Here is a 23,853-nt window from a genome sequence, read left to right as displayed (position 1 = left end):
GTTAAGAGTAAACTTTCTTTTTAACCACAAAAATAAAGAAAAAGAAATGAACTATCAAGGCATGGAGGAAATTTTTTAGTTTTCTTTTAGAGAGAGGGGATGGGAGAGAAAGAGAGGGGGAGAGACATCTATGTGTGAGAGAAATATCGACAGACTGTCTCCCACACACCCAGAACTGGGGACCTGGCCTGCAACCCAGGTATGTGGGCTGATTGAGAATCAAACTGGTGACCTTTTGGTTCACAGGCCAGCATTCAGTCCACTGAGCCACAACAGCTAGGGAGACATGGAGGAAATTTAAATGTGTAGTATTAGTAAGTGAAAGAAGCCAATGTGAAATGCCTAATATGTTGTACGATCCCAAGTGACAACATGAGAAAGACAAAACAATGGAAAAGTGAAAAATCATTGGTTCCCAGAGGTTATGAGGAGGAAGGGATATGTAGGCAGAGCACAGAGGATTTTTAGGCAGTGAAAGTCATCTGTATAGTGGTGGATACATTTGTCAAACTCAGAGAATGTGTAACTCCAAGAGTGAACCCTAATGTAAACTACGGACTTTGAGTATTAATTATATGTCAAAGTAGGTTCATCAATTATAACTAATGTATCACTCTAATGTTGATGGTGGGGGAAGCTGTGTGTGTGTGTTGGGGGGACAGGAGGTATATGGGAATTCAGTACTTTTAATTACATTTTTATGAACTCAAACCGCTTTAAAAAGAGGAGGGTGAACGCTTTTTAAAATGACACTTGAACAGTGACCAAGCAAAATACATAATCTTGGGAAGCTTTGTGAAAAAAGCATTCCAGACAAAGTGGACACAAGTGCAAAAACGCTGATGCAGAAATGAGTTCCATACTGTGCCCATGGAACAGCAAGGAGACCAGCATGGCTAGAACAAAATAAATGAACTGGAAAGTGTGGGAGATGAAGTTTGAGAAAGACAGAGGCTGGATCACAAAGACTTGTTGGCCAAATTAAGGAATCTTTCTATCCAGCATCAGTTTTCTCAATAAATATGGTCACACAACTCTGTAATAAAGACTATTTTAAAACGTGTTTTTCTAAATTTTAACACATTAAATATGGACATACTTATAGAGGATATATTTGATGAAATAAATAAAAGCTAATATATATAATTTAATAAAATTTTATTAAATCCCTACTGTTAATCAGACACTGTGATATATATTGAAGATATAAAATAGGAGTAGACTAAAGCCTATTGGATAGTTTATATGGCAGAAAGGGTGAACATGGAATAAATCCTTTTATATTAAAACTTAGGATTCTCTCTGAAATCTGAAAAAGGCAAATTTAGGTCATAAGAACACAGTTGTTTTACCAAATAATTGATAAAATTCCATTCTAAGAGAATGGACAGACTATAACAGAAATCATTCAAATATTTAAAATTTATGAATGAGGACTTTATAACAGGATAACATTATTATATAGTCTTTGGCTTTCATCAGTTTTGTCTCTACCTGGTAACTATGTTCCCTCAAAACAATATAGTTCACCCTTGAGCAGCAACACGGAATTGAAATACACACACCTACTTACGTACATATATTTTTCAGTAAATACTATAAATGTATTTTGTGCTGCATGTTAGTGCCCCTAACCTCTGCATTGTTCAAGGATAAACTGTATTTTCTCTATTTTATCAAGTTGAAGCCTTAAAATCAGTTCACATTTTCCCCTTCAGTGTTTTAAAACTTCACCTAAAGTCACAGCAATGATGTATCTGAAAAAATAGTAACAATAGTGAGCAATTACAGGATTATAGTTCTACTACTACTTATTTTTTCTTCTATGTTTGTAAAATTCAAGGTGGCCAGTCACCCAATTTCTATTATAAGAAGTATAATTTTGAATAGCTCCTGGGCTCATGCTCACACCTTTATATATCTTCTATATTTTAAATAATTATATAATATTAAAATAAATAAATTGATAGCATTTAATAATCTCTATAAAGATTAACAGTGATAAAAATAAACAAAGTTATAAACAAAGTTTAAAAAGGTAAATATTTGGTCATCTTTTTCCTAAATCCAAGTGATATAGATCCTAGGAATGGTTGCTTACATCACAAAAATTACTCTTAGCTCCTTTAAGCCATTGGTTAAACTGTTTCTTAGAATTTTTCCCAAAGGTACTTATAACATAGCAAAATATTTTTAAAATTATATATAAAATATATTTGCAGTCATTTAAAAACCTGTCATATAGGGACAGTCTCATAGATAAGAGAGCAGGCTGAGAGCTATGGGGTGGGGAAAGCTGGATGTGGTGGTGGTGGAGGGATTGTGCTAAAAAAAAAAACCAAAAAACTCATGGACATGGACAACCGTGTGGTGACTGTCGGCAGGGAGAGGGGTGGGCGTAGGTGGAGATGGGTCCAAGGGGATAAATGGTGATGGATGGAGACTTGGCTTGGGTCAGTGAACACAGTGTACAGATGACGCGTTATGGAATTGTGCACCTGAAACCTGTGTAATTTTGTTAACCAGTATCACTCCAACAAATTCTATAAAAAGGATAAAAATAATAATAAATAAAAACCTATCATAAACACACACAAAATTGCAATGTTTTCCTATGTTGTCATGGTATGCATCATTAAGCAAAACTGGGAAAAATACGTTCTTTGTATTACAATTTCTGGTAGAGGTTTTAATTAGGAAGATTATGACTCTGCATAGGTCTTGCTAAAATTTCAACTTGAACATTTCTGATCACATAAAATTATACAAAAAAGAATAGTATTGCATTGTACCTGTTGAACATTAAACACCAGCTTATTATACTCAGTCATATCAACATGATATATACTACTCTCAAAGCTAATGATAATATAATCAAAATATCTTATAGTTTTAGAGCTTATTTTAAATGCAGGATATTTTTTGTTTTGCATGTTTATAAGAAATGCAAGCAGCTGTTAGTTTGTTTCCATTTTGAAACAAAACTTTACTTCCAATCTTCTTCCAAGAGTCCATCACCTTAATGGAAGTGTATCCTGAGACTGAAAAATGGACTTGAAACAAACAAAATGCTGATATCATTTTGCAAATGTTCATCAATTGAGATTTTCTCAAGACTATACAAGAGAAGTAAAATGAATTCTGAGGTTGAATGGAAACTGTAGCTATCATCCATAATTCCTGATTTCAATTTCTTGTATTAAAGTAGCCTCACCGGTTTTAGTAAGAAATTATATGAATTTGATACAGATAATATAAATTGAACCACATCACTTTATACTTATAAAATATCATTTACTGGTTTCATATATTGAAATTTAGCATAAGATTTCATTTCAAAAGAGGCTTATATTGCAAAAAAAATTTAGAAATCATTGTTTTAAGCTACAAATTTCCATAGGATTTAAATGACTTAGCATATTTGGCTTTAGCTACAGATTTCCTGCCTTACACAATGATGCAATGCAACATGTTAGCTTTTTGATTCTTTTAGAACTAGATTATCTGAACATCCAAATTCAAGAAATTCTGAGATAATGAAATGAATTTTGCTTCCTGTTTGCCAATCTGATACTTCTGAAAGTACATTAAAAAACTTCAAAAGTAAATATAAAGGTTCCAATGATGTCTATTTTTTCCTTGGCTGATATTTCCTTCTTCCACTGTGAAACTAATTCCTTCTGGGCTTCTAACTGTCAAACAAAGGAAGAATACTGAAGAAAAGGAGCTCTGCTTGCTTTCTTCCAGCTCCAATAATTTTGAACCTAGTGAACCCTCCTATAATTACAGAATAGAATAAAGAACATGCTAAGAAATATAGACACACTGAAAATATGAAACAGCAGGGTCCTAATTATCCTAACAACCCACCTTAGACATCATTTACCCAATTTTCTCCTAAACATAACTTAATTATAAAATATAAATAAACAAACAAATAATTTTTTTTTTAAATGAGGAAAGATGAATCAATGACAAAAATCACTTGAAAATCAATTTTGGAAACACCACCACTGCCGCCAACACCAGGTTATCACTCTACATGTGCCTGTAGAATAGTATCTATGTTCTATTTTATACAGCATATATGAGTATATTCATATAAAACAGAGACTGGCCACTGATAGAGGCTAATGAGTACATCCTTAAGTTAAAAATTACTTATTTTATTATAATAAAAATTTTTTCTATTACCTGTTCATAGTTTAAACGTTGAATTTCTGAGATTTCTTTTGGCTTTGCATCAAGCATGTAATCTCCTGTAAAAAAAAAAAAAATGTGACTCACCTTTTAAAAATATTACTTTTTTCTGATTGCCAATACAGTAATAACTCTAAACTATAGCAACAGGTGACCTATAAAATTAACCTCCCCAATTCTAATAGTAGTAAATTGATATAAACTGTTTGCTAGCCTCACATATATTTTTCAGTGTACATATTCTAACACTTTTGAGCTTTCTCTTCCGTTTTACAAGAGATATAAGCATCTTTCCATATCACTACAATACAGCTCTAAAAGGTTGTACCAAGTTTCACTGTTATTAACAACATAACTATTACTTCATTACCTTTCCAAGAATGGGTGTTATCAATGTTCTAAATGTTTGCCATTCTGAGAAGTAAACAAAATTTTTTGCATTAAAAAAATTGGTATCTTTTTATATGTATTTTTATTTGGTATCACCTTTTTTATATATGTATGACTTTAAGTATATGTGGACAGTTTTATTTTAATTTACTGATTTTAGAAAGGAAGGATAGAGAGAGAGAGAGAGAGACAGAGACAGAGACAGAGAGATATTGATCTACTGTTCCACTTATTTACGCATTCATTGGTTGATACTTGAATGTGCCCTGACTGGGGATCGAAACCACAACCTTGGCCTATCGGGACAATGCTCTAACCAACTGTGGCACCTTTTAAATATATATAGCTCTATTCTAATATGTGCAGTGTCTTTTTATCTATGTTTTGCCTTTTTAATTATGTATTAACTATATATACTCCTTTTCTTGGAATTTCGGCCTAAACAAGTAGTATTTCCTTTTACTGAACTGTAAAACCTCTTTTCAATTACAGGAATTAAAATATTTACTGTTACATGTGCGGTAAATATTTTTCCCCACACTGGCTTCTGACTTTATAGTGATGCTTTCTTGTCTATTTTGTGTGTGTGTGTGATACAGAGATATTTAATTTTAATATGGTCAAATTATTCTATTACTGCTTCTGAGCTGGATATCACATTTAGAAAGATCTTCACCTCTTAAAAGTATACAAGCATTCATATATATTGTCTTCATGTAATTTATGTGTCTTTTTCAATGTTTACATCTTTAATTTACCTGGAATTTATTTTGATATTAATAGTTACATATGAAACAAACTTCTTACCCAGCCTCCCAAATCATTAACAAGTTGATGAAACTTTATAATACAGCCATTATTTCCTAATTCAAAATAAACTTATGAAAACTGCATCAAGTATTCTCTTAAGCTTTCCAACTCTACTAAAAGATCTGCTATGAACATTAACATATTATTATTTGTACTTCTAATTAGAACTTTAAGATAGCAAAATCTAACTAGTAAAGATTTTATTCTGCATGGCCACAAGAACCCCAAAGCACTAAATTAATTCATTTTCAGAGATATATAAGCAGGTCTATTTGACAAATACTTTTGAGTCCTTACTACATATGGCACATCTGTGTGTGCGCCACCTTATATAATATGTGTGTGTGTGTGTAGATACAACATTTAACTAAAAACTGTGCTTTGAGTATATTCTATATGTCATTTATTCCAATAACTGAGAACATAATTGCTGTACTTGTATCCTATATTTCAGTTTATAGAAAAACCAGATATTTTTAAAAGGCAGAGTTTGAGCACTGTACTGGTGAGGCTCAGTAGGTAAGGTGTCATCCAGCAAACTGGCAGGTTGCTGGTTCAATTCCCCATCAGGGCACATGCCTGGGTTGAGGGCCAGGTCCTCAGTAGTGGGGTGTGCAAAGGGCAACCAACAGATGTTTTTCTCACACATCGATGTTTCTTTCCTTCTCTTTCTCCCTCCATTCCCCTTTCTCTAAAAATAAATAAATAAAACCTTTTTTATTAAAAGGCAGAATTTGAGTTTTTAAGGGAACATCTTTTAGTTTCAGATACCTAAATACATCTTCTCTCAAGAGTGCTGTTTTATCTAGCTTATCTAACCTTTATTATCTGAAATCAATCAACATTATTTCAATCAATATTTATTGAGCGTCTGTTATTGTGTGTTTGGTAATGGGTTAAAACAAGTATTAGGAAATGAATGGTTCTCTTAAAAAATATTTTGGTTGAGTAAAGAACATAAAGGAAACAGTAAGATAAAGTATAATATAGTTAAAATGTAATAAATGCCTGAAGTATCAAATAATTTTGAAAAGAGATACTGATAAAGCATGTAGCATTTAGAAATACATTTTGGAGGGGGTGGTATCTAATTTGGATTCAGCAAAATGGGCAGAGCTTGACAAGGCAATGAGGGGAAAAAGCATTTTTTGAGGAGAAAGAGTAATGGAAAAAGCACATGTTAAGAAACATCATGTCATATGGACAGCTTATAAGAAGGTTTATACATAAGATTATGTTGCAACTTCCGGCCAAGATGGAGGCGTAGACAGATATGCTGCGTCTCCCTCCACAACTAAGAAGGAATACAATTACCTCAAAACTAGAAACAACCAGAAGTTCCAGAAAATCAAACTGCATGGAACTCCAGCAAACAAAAATATAAAGAAGAAATACTCATCCAGACGGGTAGGAGGGGTGGAGCCGGGGCAGAGAGGACGGGGAGTGGTGGCAGCGGCAGCAGCAGGCCGGCAGAAAGCACAGTCACATGTCTTAAAAAGTCAGAAGGGACACCTGGGGAGCATTCCCAGCTGCTCACCAGACCTCGCAGCCCACGGTCCCAGCACTGGGGAAAATCAAGCCTCATTGCTTCTGACTATGCAGACCAGTGAGGGTTGAGGTGGAGGCAGAAACTGCCAGTCTCAGCAGAGTCCACTTGTTTAAAGGGCCCCCACGGTCCTAGAATGTCCTCAGACCCACCCACTCTGGGAACGACGGCCAGAGCAGCAGCTAGAGGGGCGCCAGTCCCATATGGGAAGTGGAGAAGTGCCTGGAAAAGGGGCAAGCAGCACTGTTCCCTCTTAGTTCCCTCCCCCACATACAGCACCACAACGTGGTGAAACAGGCTGCCTGTACTGACAAACACCTAAGGCTCCACCCCTTACAACATAACAGGTGCAACAGCTGTGCCTACGATACAGAGGAAAACAAACCCAGGAACCTGTCAAGATGTGGAGACAGAGAAGTATGACCCCAAAGAGGGAACGGATCAAGGTTCCAGTGGGAGAACTAAGCGACAAGGTGGTAGCCAAACTAACATACAGTTCAAAACACTGGTGATAAAGGTTCTCATAGGTTGACAGATAAGCTTAAGTACGGCAAACGCATAAGGGAAGAAGTGAAGGCTACTGAATGAAATGAAGGAAAAGCCACATAAAACCAATGGTGAAAGGAAGGAAACTGGGGTTCAAATCAATGATTTGGAACATAAGGAAGAAAAATAGTCAAACAGTGCAGAATGAGGAAGCAAGAATTGAAAAAAATGAGGGAAACTTCCCAAATTTTGTGAAGGAGATGGAACATACAGGTCTGGGAAGCATGGAGGGTCTCAGGCGAGCTGAACCCACAGGGTATCACACAAGAATACATCATGACTGAGATGCCAAAGGTCAAAGATAAAGAGAGTGTCCTGGGGGCAGCAAGAGAGAGGCAGAGAGTTGCCTACAGGGGGGTGCCTATAGGACTATCAGCTGATTTCTCAGAGGACACTTTGCAGGCAGGAAGAGACTGGCAAGCAGTATTCAATGTGATCAAAGGCAACCTACAACCAAGATTACTCTATCCAGCAAAGCTAACATTTGGAACGGAAGGGCAGATGAAGTGCTTCCCAGACAAGGTGAAGCTAAAGGAGTCCATCATCACCAAGCCATTATTATATGAAATGTCAAAGGAACTTACTTAAGAAAAAGAAGATGAAAACTATGAACACTAAAAGGACAACAAACTCACAACTATCAACAACTGAATCTAAAAAATGAAAACAGCCCTGGCTGCTTGTAGCTCAGTGGATTGAGCGTCGGCCTGTGAGCCAAGTGTCACTGGTTCGATTCCCAGTCAGGGCACATTACTAGGTTGCACATCAGGTCCCCAGATGGGGGCTCGAGTGAGAGGCAACCACACAGTGATGTTTCTCTCGCTCTCTTTCTCCTTTCCCCTCTCTCTAAAAAAATAAAATAAAATAAATAAAACAAACAAATACATAAATAAATTTAAAAAATAAATAAATAAATAAATAAAAAAAAACAAAATCCAACTAAGCAAACCAGAAGAGAAGCAGAATCATAGGTATGGGGATCATTTGGACGGTTATCAGCTGGGTGGAGGTAGGGGGATAAATGGGGAAATGGTGCAGGGACTAAGAAGCATAATTGCTTGGTACAAAATAGACCGGGGGATGTTAAGAATAATATAGGAAAGGGTGAAGCCAAAGAACTTATATGCACGACCCATGGACATGAACTAAGGGGCGCGGAATTGCTGGAGGGAAGAGGGGTATTGGGCAGAGAGGAGCAAAGGGGAAAAAAATTGGAACTACTGTAACAACATAATCAATAAAATATACTTAAAAATAAGATTATGTTGCAGAGTGGTGGGAAATATGGCCAGACAAGTAAACTCAATCAGATTACAAAAAATCATAAATATTATAATATGGCTGCTTGTGAAAGATAGTAAGGGATCTTTATGTTTTTAAGTAGACAAGTATAGAATGAAATTGATGCTTTCAAGAGATAACACTGGTATGTAAGGTACTTTGGAGACGAGAGGAAAGTTTGCAATAAATCATGTTGTGAAATATCCGTATACAGAGAACAGAAAGTATTTTTAAGAAAGAATCTGTAAGACTTTGCTACTAATGTGATAATCCAGACAAAAAGAAATCAAGACACAAAAAATCTGAAAGTTTCATTAGGCAAAAAAATGGAAGAAAGGGTTTAACAGTAGTTAAGCTTATTCCGAGTGGGCATGTGGAAAAGAGGAGACACTGTCAACTCTGAGCAAAATGAAAAGGCCTCAACATTGACCTCCCTATATAGTATTTATAGTCAAAAGATAAAATAAATGATCTTTTCTAAAGTCAGACAACACCACTATCCCAACAACCATTATTTTTTAATACTGTTAGTCTAATTATCATACAAACTATGTCAGATGAGTAAAGTCAATATAAATTCCAATTTATGTTATGCTTTTTACATTATCTTCCTACCCATTTTCTGACTTCCACCTATACTTCTTCCCCCACCTAGCACTTCCTAGGTTTCCTAGCTTGTGTTGCTCCTTTCTTTATGCCAAAGCTCTCCAACAAGCCTTGTCCACGGATGGCCCTGCTCTACTACTCTAGTAACAGATTTCCAAATTAAAATTCACTCCTCCTCTAACCTTTGCCAGTCAAAATTCCCAAGGCCCTGCGGTTCTTTGGCTAGGTGCTAGGAAAGCAATTAATGGCTTCTCTTATAATCTTTGTACTAGTGTTTGCTTATTAACTCAAAAGCATCACTAGCCCTGGCTGGTGTGGCTCAGTGTATTGAGTACCCACCTGCAAACCAGGGGGTCGCCAGTTCAATTCTCAGTCAGGGCACATGCCTGGATTGCGTGCCAGGTCCCCAGCTGGAGGCATGTGAGAGGCAACCATACATTGATGTCTCTCCCTCTCTTTCTCTCTCCCTTCCCCTCTCTCTAAAAATAAATAAATAAAATCATAAAAAAAAAAGCATCTCTGGTTTCTCCAGAGAACTGGAGTAATCTCAAGAGGAGAAAATTCAAATAGTTTAGAAAATTAAACAACTTGTCCTCGCAGGACTGGCCCTGAATTAAGTTTACTTTTGGCGAGGCAAATTCCTCAGAACCTCTCTTCTCATATCACTCTTGCTCACTTCTCCCCAACCTCCCATTAGGATATTACTTTCGTGCTGCCCTTAGTCACTGAGTCTCCTCACCCAAAACTTTTAAACCTCTTTTGCTACCCAAGCTCTAGATATTTCTTCACCAATTTTTCTTTTTATTTTCTATTAAAATTTTGTACCCTATGTCTTGCTTCCTCAGGCTTTGCTAACTAATGTTTAGATGAATTTAATATACCAAACCTCCTCCCCGCTGCTATTACCGCCCTCTACTTGCCTTTGTCTGCATACCTTCTGAGACGAAATGAGCTCTTTATTACATTCCTATTGACTACATATGAGCTTTACAATTTCGTCTTGTATAGTCGCTCCAGGCAGGTTTTCATCCCATGCACTTGTTGATGTTACCAATGGACTCTTGATGGCTCAAACAATGGTCAATTTTTAAGTCTTCTTCCTGCTTGAACTATTGTAGCATTTGATTCAGTTTATATCTCACTCTTCATTGAAACTCTTCTTCATTTGGATTCTATGAAATCAGTCTCCTGTTTTTCTTCTTGGCTGAGCATGCCTGTTCTTCCTTATTCCCCAACTCAGTCTATTGATCTCTTTCCACCTCTACCTACATGCATCCTCTTCATGATCTTAGTCTAACTCACTCTATATATGTTTTCTGCTTGTATTAGTACAAGTTAGATCTGTACTAATACACCAGCCAGTATCAACATACTGCAATACTAATTTAAATTAATTAAAATTAAATTAAATATTCAGTAACTCAGTCAGAGTGATATTTTAAGAGCTCAGAGTCACAAGCAGCTAGTGGCTACCAAATTGGAGACCATAGATATAGAATATTTCTATCACCACAGAAAGTTCCATTGTATGCACTGATCTAGATGTTTCCTCTGACCTCTATATTTTTATATCCAACTACTTTTCTGATTATCTCTACTTATCTATCAATAAATATCTCAAAACCAAAATCCTGATATTTCTCCCTAAATATTTTCTTTCATTTTTTCCTGTTTCAGTTGATGTGAACTCCATCCTTCCACTTGTTCAAGCCAAAAACAATGGGGTGACCCTTGACTCCACACTCAATCTCACTCCATATTCAGCTGACCAGCAAGTTTAGTCAGCTCTTTATCCAGAATCTGACCACATTTTACAATCTGTACTTCTACTACCTGGTTTGAAGCCACCACCATCTTTTGCAGTTGTAACAGCTTCCCAATCTCCCTGCTTCTGTCCTTAACCCTTAAGTTCTATTTTCAACATCACAGCCAGCAAAATCTAGATAAACTCAAAGTCAGATCATGTCAGTTCTCTGTTCAAAAGTCTCTGACGGCTTCCCAACTCATTCCCAGCAAAAGTCAAAGTTGCTATAATATCCTCTAGAGCCCTGTATGATCTGACCCCATTATTTCTCTAATATCATTTCCTACTACCTCCCCTACACACATTCCTTGGCAATCATACTGACTGTTCCTCAAAGGCACCAAACAAATTTTATTTTTTTATTTATATTTTTTATCTTCACCAAGGACATTTTTTTATTGCTTTTGTGTGTGGGGGGCGGGGGGAGGATAAGGAGGAAGGAAGGGGAAAAAGAAATTGGGGGGGGAGGCAATATTGATATGAGAGAGAAATATCAATTGGTTTTCTTCTTGCACGCACCTCCACCGGGGATTAAACCCGCAACATGGGTATGTGCCTTGACCAGGAATAGAACACATGACCCTTAAGTCCATGGGACAACACTCCAACCAACTGAGCCATACTGGCCAGGGCCAAATATATTTTCACCTTCCCATGAAATCTAATTTAGAAATCACAAAGTCTAAAATCACTAAGCTAGACTAAAAGATGTTTAGACAGAAATTCTATTGCTAGATGTCTAGGTATTCAAAGTAATCTACCCATATATATGAGGTTCCCTAGACAGTAAATAGAATTAAATAATATTAATTACATAAAGAAAAGGGTTTTCCAAAAGCTGAACTCTCAATTATTTCAGTAAGCCTACATCTCACAAAAAAACCCACTTATCTAATTATCTGGAATGGCACAAAATAATCATCTGACAAATTAAAAATAAAAGTAGAATTACTAAAAAACTGTGAAAATATGGATTAAAATTTCCTATTTGGTAGTAGTATAAATATAAAAACTTTTATATGCTAAATTGTAAAAGATCTCAGTATGACATATAACTTCCTGCTCTATATATCAAGTTCTACACAAAGCAGCTGGACTGCAAATTGTGTATTAATGGTCTGTTTCGAAATAAGAAGCTTACATAAGAATGCAATTAAATACACTACTTAGTTCATCAAGAAAATTTTGGTATGAAAATGTTTTGTGGAGGTGGGTACTGGAGGAAAGAAGGTGAAGGAATTAGCCAAACAACATATATGTATAAACCCATGGATGCAGATAACAGTGGTGAAGGCCAGAGGGAAGGGGGAGGGGAGTAAGGGTAGGGGGAAATGAGGATATCTGCAATAGTGTCAACAATAAAAATAAAGGAAAATAAATACATAAATAAAGCCTGAATAAATAATAAAACAAAAACCAAAAAATAAGTTTCAGATGAACTAAACAGTGTGCTCACTAATGTAAATGTTTACATTCTAGTACAAACCCCTATCTCATTGCATCCTGGTAGCTAACGTTTCACAAACTGGCACAGGTCCATGAATCATACTTTGGGTAGCACTGCTCTAAGTCACCTCCTGGGTCTTTAATTCAAGTCTGATCAGCATTTTTTAAAAAACACTTTCTACATGCAATTCCAGAGTTTCTGTGCCACTTCTCATTCTGTAATTTACTGGAATTAATATATACCTTGTTGTTTTCTATATGTTCTCAGTTTTCTTATTTACATTACAGAATTTTAATCCTGGTCAAAAGCTGACTTTATGATCCAAAAACAGTAACATACTGATAAAAATTTTTAATTAAGAGATTAAAAATTATAATTTTAGAGTAGATTATATAATAGCACTTCAGGAGGGTGAGATTTGATAACATAATAGCTTTGAAAACTTTATTTTAAAAGATATAAAATTATCCACTTTTCAACACTAACCTAAATATTCCATCAGCTGTTCAGCAGTTATGATTTCCATCATCGGTGGAAGTTTCACCTGCAAAACAAAGTATTTTTTCTATAAAATCAAATGTTTATGGTGATTCAAGTGTTTCTTCTGTCAGAAATACAAGTATGTGTGTGTGTATATGTATCTACTATTTGTATATGTACATTAACATTCCCATTATTAAAATCTTTATAACGAATCTTTATAAAATATAACAGTTGATCCTATCACAATAAAATTTACAGAATGATATATCTAAGGTCTCACAGAGACATTGAGAAATCTGTTCTCAAAGCCTAGTGCTCTGCCTTTCACAACCCACCACGATTGGTATTAGAAACCTGCAATACATAGTGTCCCGCATAACAGAAAATTCAGGTAAAGGGCAGGAAGAAGCACCAAACATGTTGTGACAGGTGACTCACCACGCAGTTTTACTAAAGATAGGCTTAAACACAGCTCAATGTCCCATCACTTCAGTCTACCTTGTCCATTTCTTTATTGTTGGCTAACAAGTTCAGTATTAAAGTATTTAGTCACAGACAAGAAATTAGACCATATGATTCCACTTATAAAGTTTTGAAACAGGCAAAATTAGGCCATATAGTTTAGAGCTGCATACTTGTTGATAAAACTACAAAGAAAAGTAAGGAAGTGGATTATGGTTAGCCCTAGGGATAAGAGAAGTGATAGTTGGAAAGGAGCATGTATGACATTTCTGGGGTGCTGGCAATGCTCTATTTCTTGACTTACAGGGTAGTTTTATTGATGTTTAATTTGTTAAACTGAACATCTGCTTTATGTGTTTATTGTATTTCACAATAAATAAAGTTAAAAAGAGATTAAGTTTCTAAAGTTAATTCAGCTGCAACACATCAGTCTAAATAAATTTTTCAAATGTACTGTCATAAGTTACACACATATTACAACTAATGATTATAAGTATTTTAACTGATTTATTCAAAAGCATAATCTGTGGCATAGTCATAGGAAAAAAATAAATACTGTAGGATGGAATCTCAAACAAAATAATTAATATATCAATGACAGGAGAGTAGCAGCATAATTTAAAACTGTTCAGGACTTATTTTCTGTTCAACCAAGGAAATCATTTAAATTATCAATTTCTCCAACAATTCCCCCAAGTGTTGAAAAAGGTCCTCTGGGTATTTGTTACCAAATGCAGTAATAGCATGCCACAATATTTTGCTTGTTTGTTTTAATCAACGAATAAAACAGGTCTTACACAGATACCTGTAACACAGCACAGTGTGAGACACTCTGAGAGCATATACGATAATTAATGCTTATGATATAATCATCCAGTGGATTTATCACTTGGTAAAAACCAAGAGATTCCATGGAGATTTTGATCGTTACTCGATTCTAATTATTTTCATTTTCTGTTTTTTAAAAACAATTATAATAAGTTTTTAGCAGTTTTAGGTATACAAAAAAATTGAGAAAAGATTATGAGTTCCCATATATGGTACATATGTCTTTTATAAATTTTACTTTTTAAAGAGAGGAGAAGGGGAGGAGAGAGACAGTGAGAGAAACATCGATGTGTGGGAGAAACATCAATTGAGTGCTTCTCACACACCCTCAACTTGGTACCTGGCCCACAACACAGGTATATGCCCTGACCAGGAATCGAAGCCACAACCTTTAGATTCACCAGCTGGCACTCACCCCACTAAGCCACATCAGCCAGGGCTATATTTTTTAATTGAAACTTATTGGCAATTATGGTCCCTGCCTGTTTTTCTAAATAAATTTTTATTGAAACCTAATTTATGTATGTATGGTTGCTTTTGCACTACAATAGCAGAATTAAATCTTTGCAATAGGGACCATATTAGCCCACAAAGACTTAAATATTCACTAGCTAGTCCTTTAAAAGACAAGTTTATAGATCTCTTTTAGGTGATTTTAACTGTTATTATATAATATTTTATCAAGGTGCTTCAATATTTCTTTTGAAGGTCTGATATGTAAACCAGTAGTTTATTTTCATTCTGAATGTTTATATTATGAACAACTGTCAGACCAATCTGAAAGACCATTACACCTAGCAATGTTTCTTAAATAAAATAAGACCTATATATTTTTTAAATTTCTCGACATATTCACTGCTGAAATATATTCACCAGAAAATTCCATAAACAAAGCTTATTCTCTGCCTTGGTTAATGTAGTAACCCTAATATAAAATTATCAAGTTAAGAAACAAAAGCACTAATAAGTACATGCATTTGGGAAATACATTTTACAGACAAATTTCTGCAAAAAGATAATTTCAGGGTTTAGCCTTGGAATTTCCAAACAATAACTGCCTACTAGGTATTGCTTCAAATATTTGAAATAGGAAATGACAACCTCTATACTGATTTTAGAAGTGGGACAACAAATACATGAATATTTTAACTCACTTATTCACAAGCATACTCAGTGGTATGTTTATTTCCTGAAACATAGGCAATAAAATATCCTGACGTTCATTTACACTGGAAACAAGAGTAAAATAGTGAAGAAAAATGTCTGCTTCTCACTAATACTTTGGAGCCATCAACAGAGCTTAATTCTTGAATCACAAAATGATATTCCTGAAAACGTGCTTCTCTTTTTGCTTTCCTCTACCACCATCACCTTAAAAGCCAGTGCAAAGGTTTTTTTACTGATCCTAAGACTTTCACTCCTTTGTCTCTTTAGATTTTATTAAAGAGAAAAACAGGTTATGGGATAGCTAGCTAAAATACAGAATTAACAATTGTGGCATTCTGTCTGAAACACTACAGTTTAAATTTTACTATTAAAAATGAATGAATTATGACCTATGTTCTCAGGTGGTCCTCTTTTAGTAATAATCTATAACGTTTATGGGTAAATGAGAGTATTTTTTACTTTAATGTACACATGGGTACTTGGAAGGTACTCTCTTAAGTAGTTTAAATAGTCTTCCAAAAACTTGAGCAAAGCCTCTCAGAACATATTTACATATAGTTCCAAATTAATGAGTCCAAATAAAATGAAGCTTTTATTCTCTAGAAAAATAAATGATGTCCTATCCTATTTTAAATAAGATTTTATCTTATTAACTAGATTTCCTGAGCAATTAATAGCACAGAAAAAATACTTAAATTAAGAAAAGGAAATAGCTAGTCCAACTCCAAATATTCAATTATAAGACAAACCTCATTAATTTAGCCCAATATTTTGTAATTCTCAGTTATTTAGAAAGTGGTGTATTTTAGAATAGATCCAAACAAAACCAAAAATAAATGCAACAAAACCTCTGTTTTAAGATATGAACAGGCTCTGGCCAGCTAGCTTAGTTGGTTAGAGGACTGACTCCCTACCCCAAGGATGCAGGTTTGATCTCCAGTCAGTGACATGCAAGAGACAACCAAAAAAAGATAAATAGGTGGAACAGTGAAGCAATGTTTCTCTCTCTTTAATAAAAAAAAAAAAAAAAAGCATTAAAGTGTTAATAAAATCCTAAAACATGAAATGTAGAACACCCCAAAAAGTGATATGCTGAGATTTTGACACCTATGACTTTGAGATTCTGAAGGGGGAAAAAATGCAGGGGACTCAGAAATAACTAAGAGATAAGCAGTTTATACATGTCATAGTAAATAATGAAAATAACCAACCAAAGAACATTATAAAAGGTTCATTAGAATACCAATTAATAAGTACTCAACAAATACATAGTTTGAGCCCTGTCCGGTGTGGCTCAGAGGTGGTTGGGGATTGTCCCACAAAGCGAAGGTTGCCAGTTAGATTCCCGGGTGGGTCCCAGTCCCAGTCCAGGGGCATGCTAGGGACAACCGATGTTTCTTTCTCACATCAGTGCTTCTCTCTCTTTCTTTCTCCCTCCCTTCCCCTCTCTCTAAAAATAAATAAATAAAATCTTTAAAAAAAAAATCATCGTTTGAATTCGAACACCTCTTTAAAGTTTCAGAGATACTTAAGGAGATGAAAAATTAAGTATTTGTCAGTCTCTGCTCTTACAAAAGTTAGGGAAAAAAATCTCAATGTATTGAACTTATTAATTGCCATTCAACTCTCATGTTACCCTTCATCCACAATAATCCCATAAAGCAGGCATTACTTTCACTCAAAGAATAAATGAAGGCATTAAAAAGTTAATTTGACTGAAGTGGCAGTGTTGTGAATTGAGACCAGACTTCCAAGCTAATTATCCCTTCCATTGTATCACTATTTGCAGACTTTTGAAAACAGCAAAATATTTTTTCAACAAAATCTTATGTAAAAACCATCTGAAATATATTCTAAATGAAGAACTGACAGAACTTTGTGATTAATGAAAAATGAAGGATAATGTGGAAAGAATAATTGAAGTTGACTCTAAGACTCAGAAGACTTTAAAAACCAAGATCCATACAAGCAATAAATATAAGAAATTTGGTAAGAGAAGATAAATTTGTAGAAGAAAAAGATGTTTGCTTCATAACTGTGAAGTTCAGTTTGGCATTCAAACAGAAAGTTGAGTTGGAGCTCAAGAAACAACCACTTTTAATTTGTACATGAAATATTTGATTCCTGTGTTGCAGTCTACATTACTTACGCTAAAATGGACCAATTAAATAATGCAACCTCTCCTTAGTTCAAATTTTACTACTTTTGAATGTGCAATGAATTATATATCATTCATAATATTTTAGTTGAAATTATAATGAAATTATTTTTTGAAAAAATTAAAATATTATTAATGGAAATTAAAGGGAAGAAATGCAGCTTTTTCCAAAATAAGGACTAAAAAACTTAAGGATCCTGTCAACATGCCTTTAATTCTGGCTATAGCAAATAAACTACGTAATATAAGCTATTATACATCATGCTTTATATCCTAATTTCTTATATGTAGTATTCATTTACTATTAAAGTAATTATAGTACAACCTCAATTAGAAAGGCCAATCTGAAACATTTTCACCATCAACTGTATCATAATTTAGACCCTATCCTCAGAGTAATATTGATACTTCTTTAAAACCATCAGAAACTGCAGATATATTCACAAATGTTAGAATGGCCTATTTTATATGCAATTCAAAGGGTTTCAGAGTGATAAAGAATGTTACAGTGAAATTTGCCAATAAAATATTACTAATAAAAGAAGACATCTTTAGCTGAAAATTCATTGGACTTGTATTTAAGCTCAGCAAGTTTACAATGTTAAAAACTCAACCACCCCCCCCACCAAATAAAAGCTGACAATGAAACTTTTACATTAATTGCTTAAAAGACAGAAATAGGGTAAGCAAGAGACAAGTCAGAAGGCTACTGAAGTAGTACAGGTGAGAGATGAAGGTGGCTTGAACTAGGGTGATAGTAGTAGAGGTAGTTACTAATTATTGAAAATGTAAAACATGTATTTAAATAGATTATTTATTTATTTTGAGAGATAGAGAGAGGAAGAGAGAAACACTAATTTGCTGTTCCACTTATTTATGTATTCATTGGTTGATTCTTGTATGTGCCCTGACCGGAGATCGAACCCACAACCTTGGTATATCAGGACGATGCTACAACCAACTGAGCTACCCGAGCCATGGCAAAGACTATATTTAATAAACTATGATGAGAAAGGCAAGCTCATTCACCACAGCCCCAAAGAAAGGCTCTGAAATTGGAAGTGTCAGATAATTCAGAAGTAATGGGATAAAGCCTAGGTGGCTAAAAATGGAAGGAGTCTGTATAAAGAATAGCTGGTACTAGATTCCCCAGGATTTGTTCTAAGGAATGATGAAGTCTATTTCTACTTCTCTAACTTTATCACTGGGTCTTTCACCATGCTTTGTCTTAGACTGATTGTTTACAGGCTTACTGTTATCTTTAATTTGAACTTTCCAACCAACCATCCCAAGTAAGAGCTCAGGTTCTGGAATGGTTGATAATCTTCCATGGGCAAGTTATTTAAACTTTATGCACCTCAATATATAAAATAGGAACAATATCTACAAAAGATTTCATAATGTGGTTTAAAAATTAAAAGAGAATATGCATATAATGCATATAAAATATTTAGCATAGTACCTAAACATAAAAATAATTGAATACTTACCATTATTATTCAAAGCTTATGATTGCTGGTACCACCTGTTCACAAATGTCCTTCACCTGGGACTCAACATAGTCAAGGTGGGATGGGTAGTGGGAAGAGCTGCCACTGAAGGATGACACCACAGCCAAGAGGAGAGGAGAGAATGAACACGTCGCTAATAGGACAACCACTCACTGGCAGTATTCACACTATCATCAGCCCTCATCTACATTATCTCCCAAATCCAGCGACACTATACCAATCCTAATTCTTAGGAGAGACTGGAAACAAAAGCCTCTGAAGTGTTACTTCCATCTATTGTATAAACAAAATTCCTTCACTATGTGAAGTTTTTCATCTCTTCTTACAGGATCTATATCAAAAAACAGAGAGGGCAGAGGCTAAAATGGAATCTTTGGTTTACCAACTGTTTTTCCATTTTACAAGTAATAATTACATTTGGAAATCCTCAAAAGTGCTTTCTGCCTACCTTAGGAAAATGAGAAAATTTGTGTGAATGCAATGTTCCCACAAGGGAATAAAAAAATAAATAAATAAAACCTAGTCAGAAGAAGAGGTGTCTGCGAAGTTGTTCCTGAGCAGGGTCCCCAAGGAGATGGGAGGGGCTTTGACCACAGAATAATGACGAAAAGCTTACAGGGCCTGTGTAAGTGGCTGCAATTAGTCACCCTGCCCGCTGCACCACAGGCCACAGTCAGGGACTTAAAAATGAGGCGGCAGGCAATGGGGAGAGAGAACCATGCGGCTTTGAAAGGGAAGGGAGAACTCCGTGAGGTTTTCAAGGAGGCTGGGAACTCCACATGGTTCTGCATTAAGAGCTGGAGAGCAATGCGACACAGGCAAAACCTCACCAATCAGGATTAAATAATTGGGAGCTGCTGGTAAAACTGAACTGTATCTGGGAAGTAGGGAAACGGTATCTCTGACTTTTCTAAAACTAGCCTGGTTTGGCAGGGGGAGGCAGAACTATGTGTCTGTGGGTATTTTAAAGAAAATAAGATTTAACGGCAGAAATCCGCCATTCATCTAAATCTGTATAACCTTTAAATAAACAATTCCTTTTCACCAAACTCTGGTATTAAGAGTTATGTTTTGGGCTGTGGGCAGTCGGGCCCCTCATAACTGAACAGCCCATGGGTTCCGATTCCAAGTGTGAGAAAAGAACACTCATCCAGGAGGAAAAATTACAGCAAAAACTCATTTTTGGCAAGAGGCACACCCTCATGGTTCCTCACTCTGCAGGTGACAATGACACAGAGGATATGAACATGTGAATTTTCTGTTAATGGCCTTTTGCTTATTTTGCTATTGTGTTGCTCATCTTTTTCTTTCTAATTTATAAGAGCTCTTCGTAAATTAAGAAATTAGCTCTAAACTTGGAAAATAGTTCTCTGTCTGTAGTCTGTGTTTTGATTTAGTTCCTGGTGGTTTTTTGGGAGGTTGAAGGGGAGGGTCTCGTTGTCCTTTTTTTCCTTTAACCTTAAGCTTTTTTTTTTTTTTTTTACAGAATCAAATGTACTAATTCTTATTTTACAGTTTCTAGGTTTAATGTCTGGAGAAACCAGTTTAAAATAAAATCTTCCTTCAGAACCCTGGTGTTCCTCCCTTGATTTGGACTAGGATATGGTCTCAGCTTCTACTAAGCAAAGAAAGAGAGGGAGAAAAGAATTTCCTACCCAAAATAGCTAGGGAAGAGAGGTGATGTGATTCCAGCATCTAAAATCAGAATAGCACATTCACTTTTCTACTAAAATGCTACATAATAATTAGATACTACAATAGTACATGTTCTCTATTGCAATGTACAGTGGCTCCCAGAACCTATAATATTCTTTCTATAAGAAAACACAAGTACGATAAAGCAGGGACTCCTTCTATTATTAAATTAATACTTTCGTAAACATAAAAATATTAAGGCAGAAACTTAAAAATGTTTCATAATGTAAATTTTAAATCATATGTAAAAGTAGAAAAATAAAAGTGTAATGAACTTCACTCAGCTTCAACATTTATAACCTAAGGCCAATATCATCGGAAACTAAATTTTATATTTTATGTATCTTCTGACTTGTTGATTTTTGTAAGTGATTAATTAATCTAATTAAATGAGCCAGAACCCTCAAAAATGCCTACAAATGACACTGTTTTTGATCAATAAAATGAAAGATTGAAGAAAAACTGTCAAAATACCAAATACAATCTAATGTAAAGAAGCAAACTGAGCCCTGGCTGGTGTGGCTCAGTGAGTGGACTGAGTGTCAGCCTGCAAGCAAGAGGTCGCTGGTTTGATTCCCTTTCTTTCTCTTTCCCTTACCCTCCCTCTAAAAATAAATAAAATCTCAAAAAAAAAAAAAAAAAAAAGCAAATTGAAAATGTATTCCAAGACATAAATTTGAGTAAACAACCTGATGTCAGTTAAAAAGACTTAGAGCCCTGGCTGGTGTTGCTCAGTGGGTTGAGTGACAGCCTGTAAACCAGAGGGTTGCCAGCTAGATTCCCAGTCAGGGCATATTCCTGGGTTGCAGGCCAGGTCCCCAGCTGGGGGCACGCAAAAGGCAACTGCACATTGATGTTTCTCTCCCTCTTTTTCTCCCTCCCTTCCCCTCTCTCTATAAATAAATAAATAAATAAAACCTTTGGAAAAATAAAAGACTTAGAAATTTGAGTTTGAATTAATTTAATGAATAGCTTTCCTTCTTTCTTGATTTGCTGGATTATCACAGCTCAACTATTTTATAGATTATGATCACCTACCTACTCTCCATCAGTCCAAAGCCAACACTTTTAATTAAACCTCCAACATTTCCAACTCAGTACTTACCTTGTTTGATTATTTTAACTGTCATCTCTCACCCAGAACCATGGCATATACTTCCTTTGAATCACTCACTTTCTCCCAATATGTTCAGTTTACTGATTTTCTCATTACTTCATCCCCCCAAAAGAAATGATCAATTGTTTTATTTTTAACTCTAATTCCACTGACTCTTATGAATCAACCCTTGAAAAGCCCAACCCCTGATAACCCTAACCAGCTATTCTTCCTGCTCCTATTTCCAGGTATAAGAGAACTACTAGGGAAAAATCAATAAAACAAAATCGATATACTAAAAAATTTTTAAATACTCTAATTTATTCATCGCTACTCACTACTTCCTAGTTATGCCTCAAATTCCTAGATATATATAATATCCAATAAAATTAAAATTTCTTTAAAATACAATGTACTTGTCTCACAAAACCAACCCCTCAAGCTTTATAACCTCTTTCCTTCTTAGTTACTGACAAGTTTGATAGTTATTACTGATGAGGTCAATTGTTATTCTGCCAAAATGGAAAATGAGGCCTCAATTTCCGTCTGCCTCTCTATCTTAACGTAACCTTGTCTTTGTATATATCTGCCTTGTCCCATTCCTTCCACTGCTTCAGAAAATGAGATTGTTTTTCCTTTCCTCTGAAGAGGACTTTACCACCTACTCTGAGTCGTCTGTATTCTCACTTTTCAGGGACCTTTTCCTCACTCCTTTCCTTTTTGGCAAAATCTTTCCTACTCTACCAGCTCCTTGATGTTGCTCATTTGACAATGATAACTAACCACTTTTTTATTATAGTTTCTCTCCCAGACTACTATATGACATTCCTCAATTTCTAGTTCTTATTCACATCTCAGATTGTGCTTATACTGGTTTCTTTTACACCCTCTCTCCTTGAATGCTTAGCATTCCCCTCTCCCTACAAAGTTTAATATTTATTCTTATTTTCTCTGTATCTACTAAAGAATGGGGTGGAAGAAGTGAGGAAATAGAGGGAGAATAGGGAAGATGTTTATGCTGTCAATTTGTGGTTCCTCACGTATACTGGGGTGGAAAAAATTTGACAAATATTACTCACCACTTTCATTTATTCTCATTGCTACCACCTTTACATCTATGTAATATTTCCCCAACTCAATCTTTCTCTATAATTTTGACCTCTTTCCTGATACCAGTCCATGTTTCTAGAGGCATATTGAACATTTATATTTTTATGTTCCACTATCAGACATTTCCAACCTGACACAATCAAACTTTGACATCAACTTTCCCATCTAAAACACCATCTCTAGCTCTGGTTGGTGTGGTTCAGTTAGTTGGGTGTTGTCCTGAAAATTGAAAGGTCACCAGTTTGATTCCCAAGTAGGGCACATGCCAGGTTGTGGGTTTGGTCCCAGCTGGGGCACACAAGTGTAAGAGGCAACCAATTAATGTTTTTCTCTCACATTGGTGTTTCTCTCCTTTTCTTTCTTCCTCCCTTTCCCTCTCTCGAAAATCAATAAGCATGTTGTTGGGTGAGAATAAAAAGTGAATTAAATTAAAATTTAAAAAAATTTTAATGAAACACCACCTCTATCTTTTGAATGACCCAAAAAAATCTCCATTGCACTGATTAGAAAGAGTGGTGTCATTTTTTTCATTTCCTATATCCAGGTAGTGACCAATTCATCATTTAGGCCGTGACATCAAAGAAAAGGGCACAGAATTCCCCATCCAAGACCTAACCTCATCAATTCTTCTACAACATTCACTATAGTTTTACTTTAATTTCGAACAAAAAGACCACTTTCACCATGTCATTCCTCTGTCCAGTAATTTATAA

General features: G+C 35.3%; 1 protein-coding gene across 1 annotated transcript in view; it reads right to left on the bottom strand.

Moving 5' to 3' along the window:
* MINDY2 (MINDY lysine 48 deubiquitinase 2) overlaps positions 1-23,853 on the bottom strand; it is a 65,514-nt gene that overhangs the window by 37,895 nt on the left and 3,766 nt on the right. The window contains exons 2-3 of the mRNA XM_090270667.1: positions 13,117-13,174; positions 4,195-4,259 (exon numbers count right to left, since the gene is read on the bottom strand). Coding sequence (XP_090126793.1) covers positions 4,195-4,259; positions 13,117-13,174 — 123 coding nt within the window. The remainder of the gene's footprint in view (positions 1-4,194; positions 4,260-13,116; positions 13,175-23,853) is intronic.

Source organism: Furipterus horrens, unplaced genomic scaffold (genome assembly GCF_987537825.1).
Source record: "Furipterus horrens unplaced genomic scaffold, mFurHor1.1.pri manual_scaffold_3, whole genome shotgun sequence".
NCBI classification, from domain to species: Eukaryota; Metazoa; Chordata; class Mammalia; order Chiroptera; family Furipteridae; genus Furipterus; species Furipterus horrens.
The sequence above is the reverse complement of the archived record's forward strand: the minus strand, read 5'-3'. Positions and strand labels throughout refer to the sequence as shown.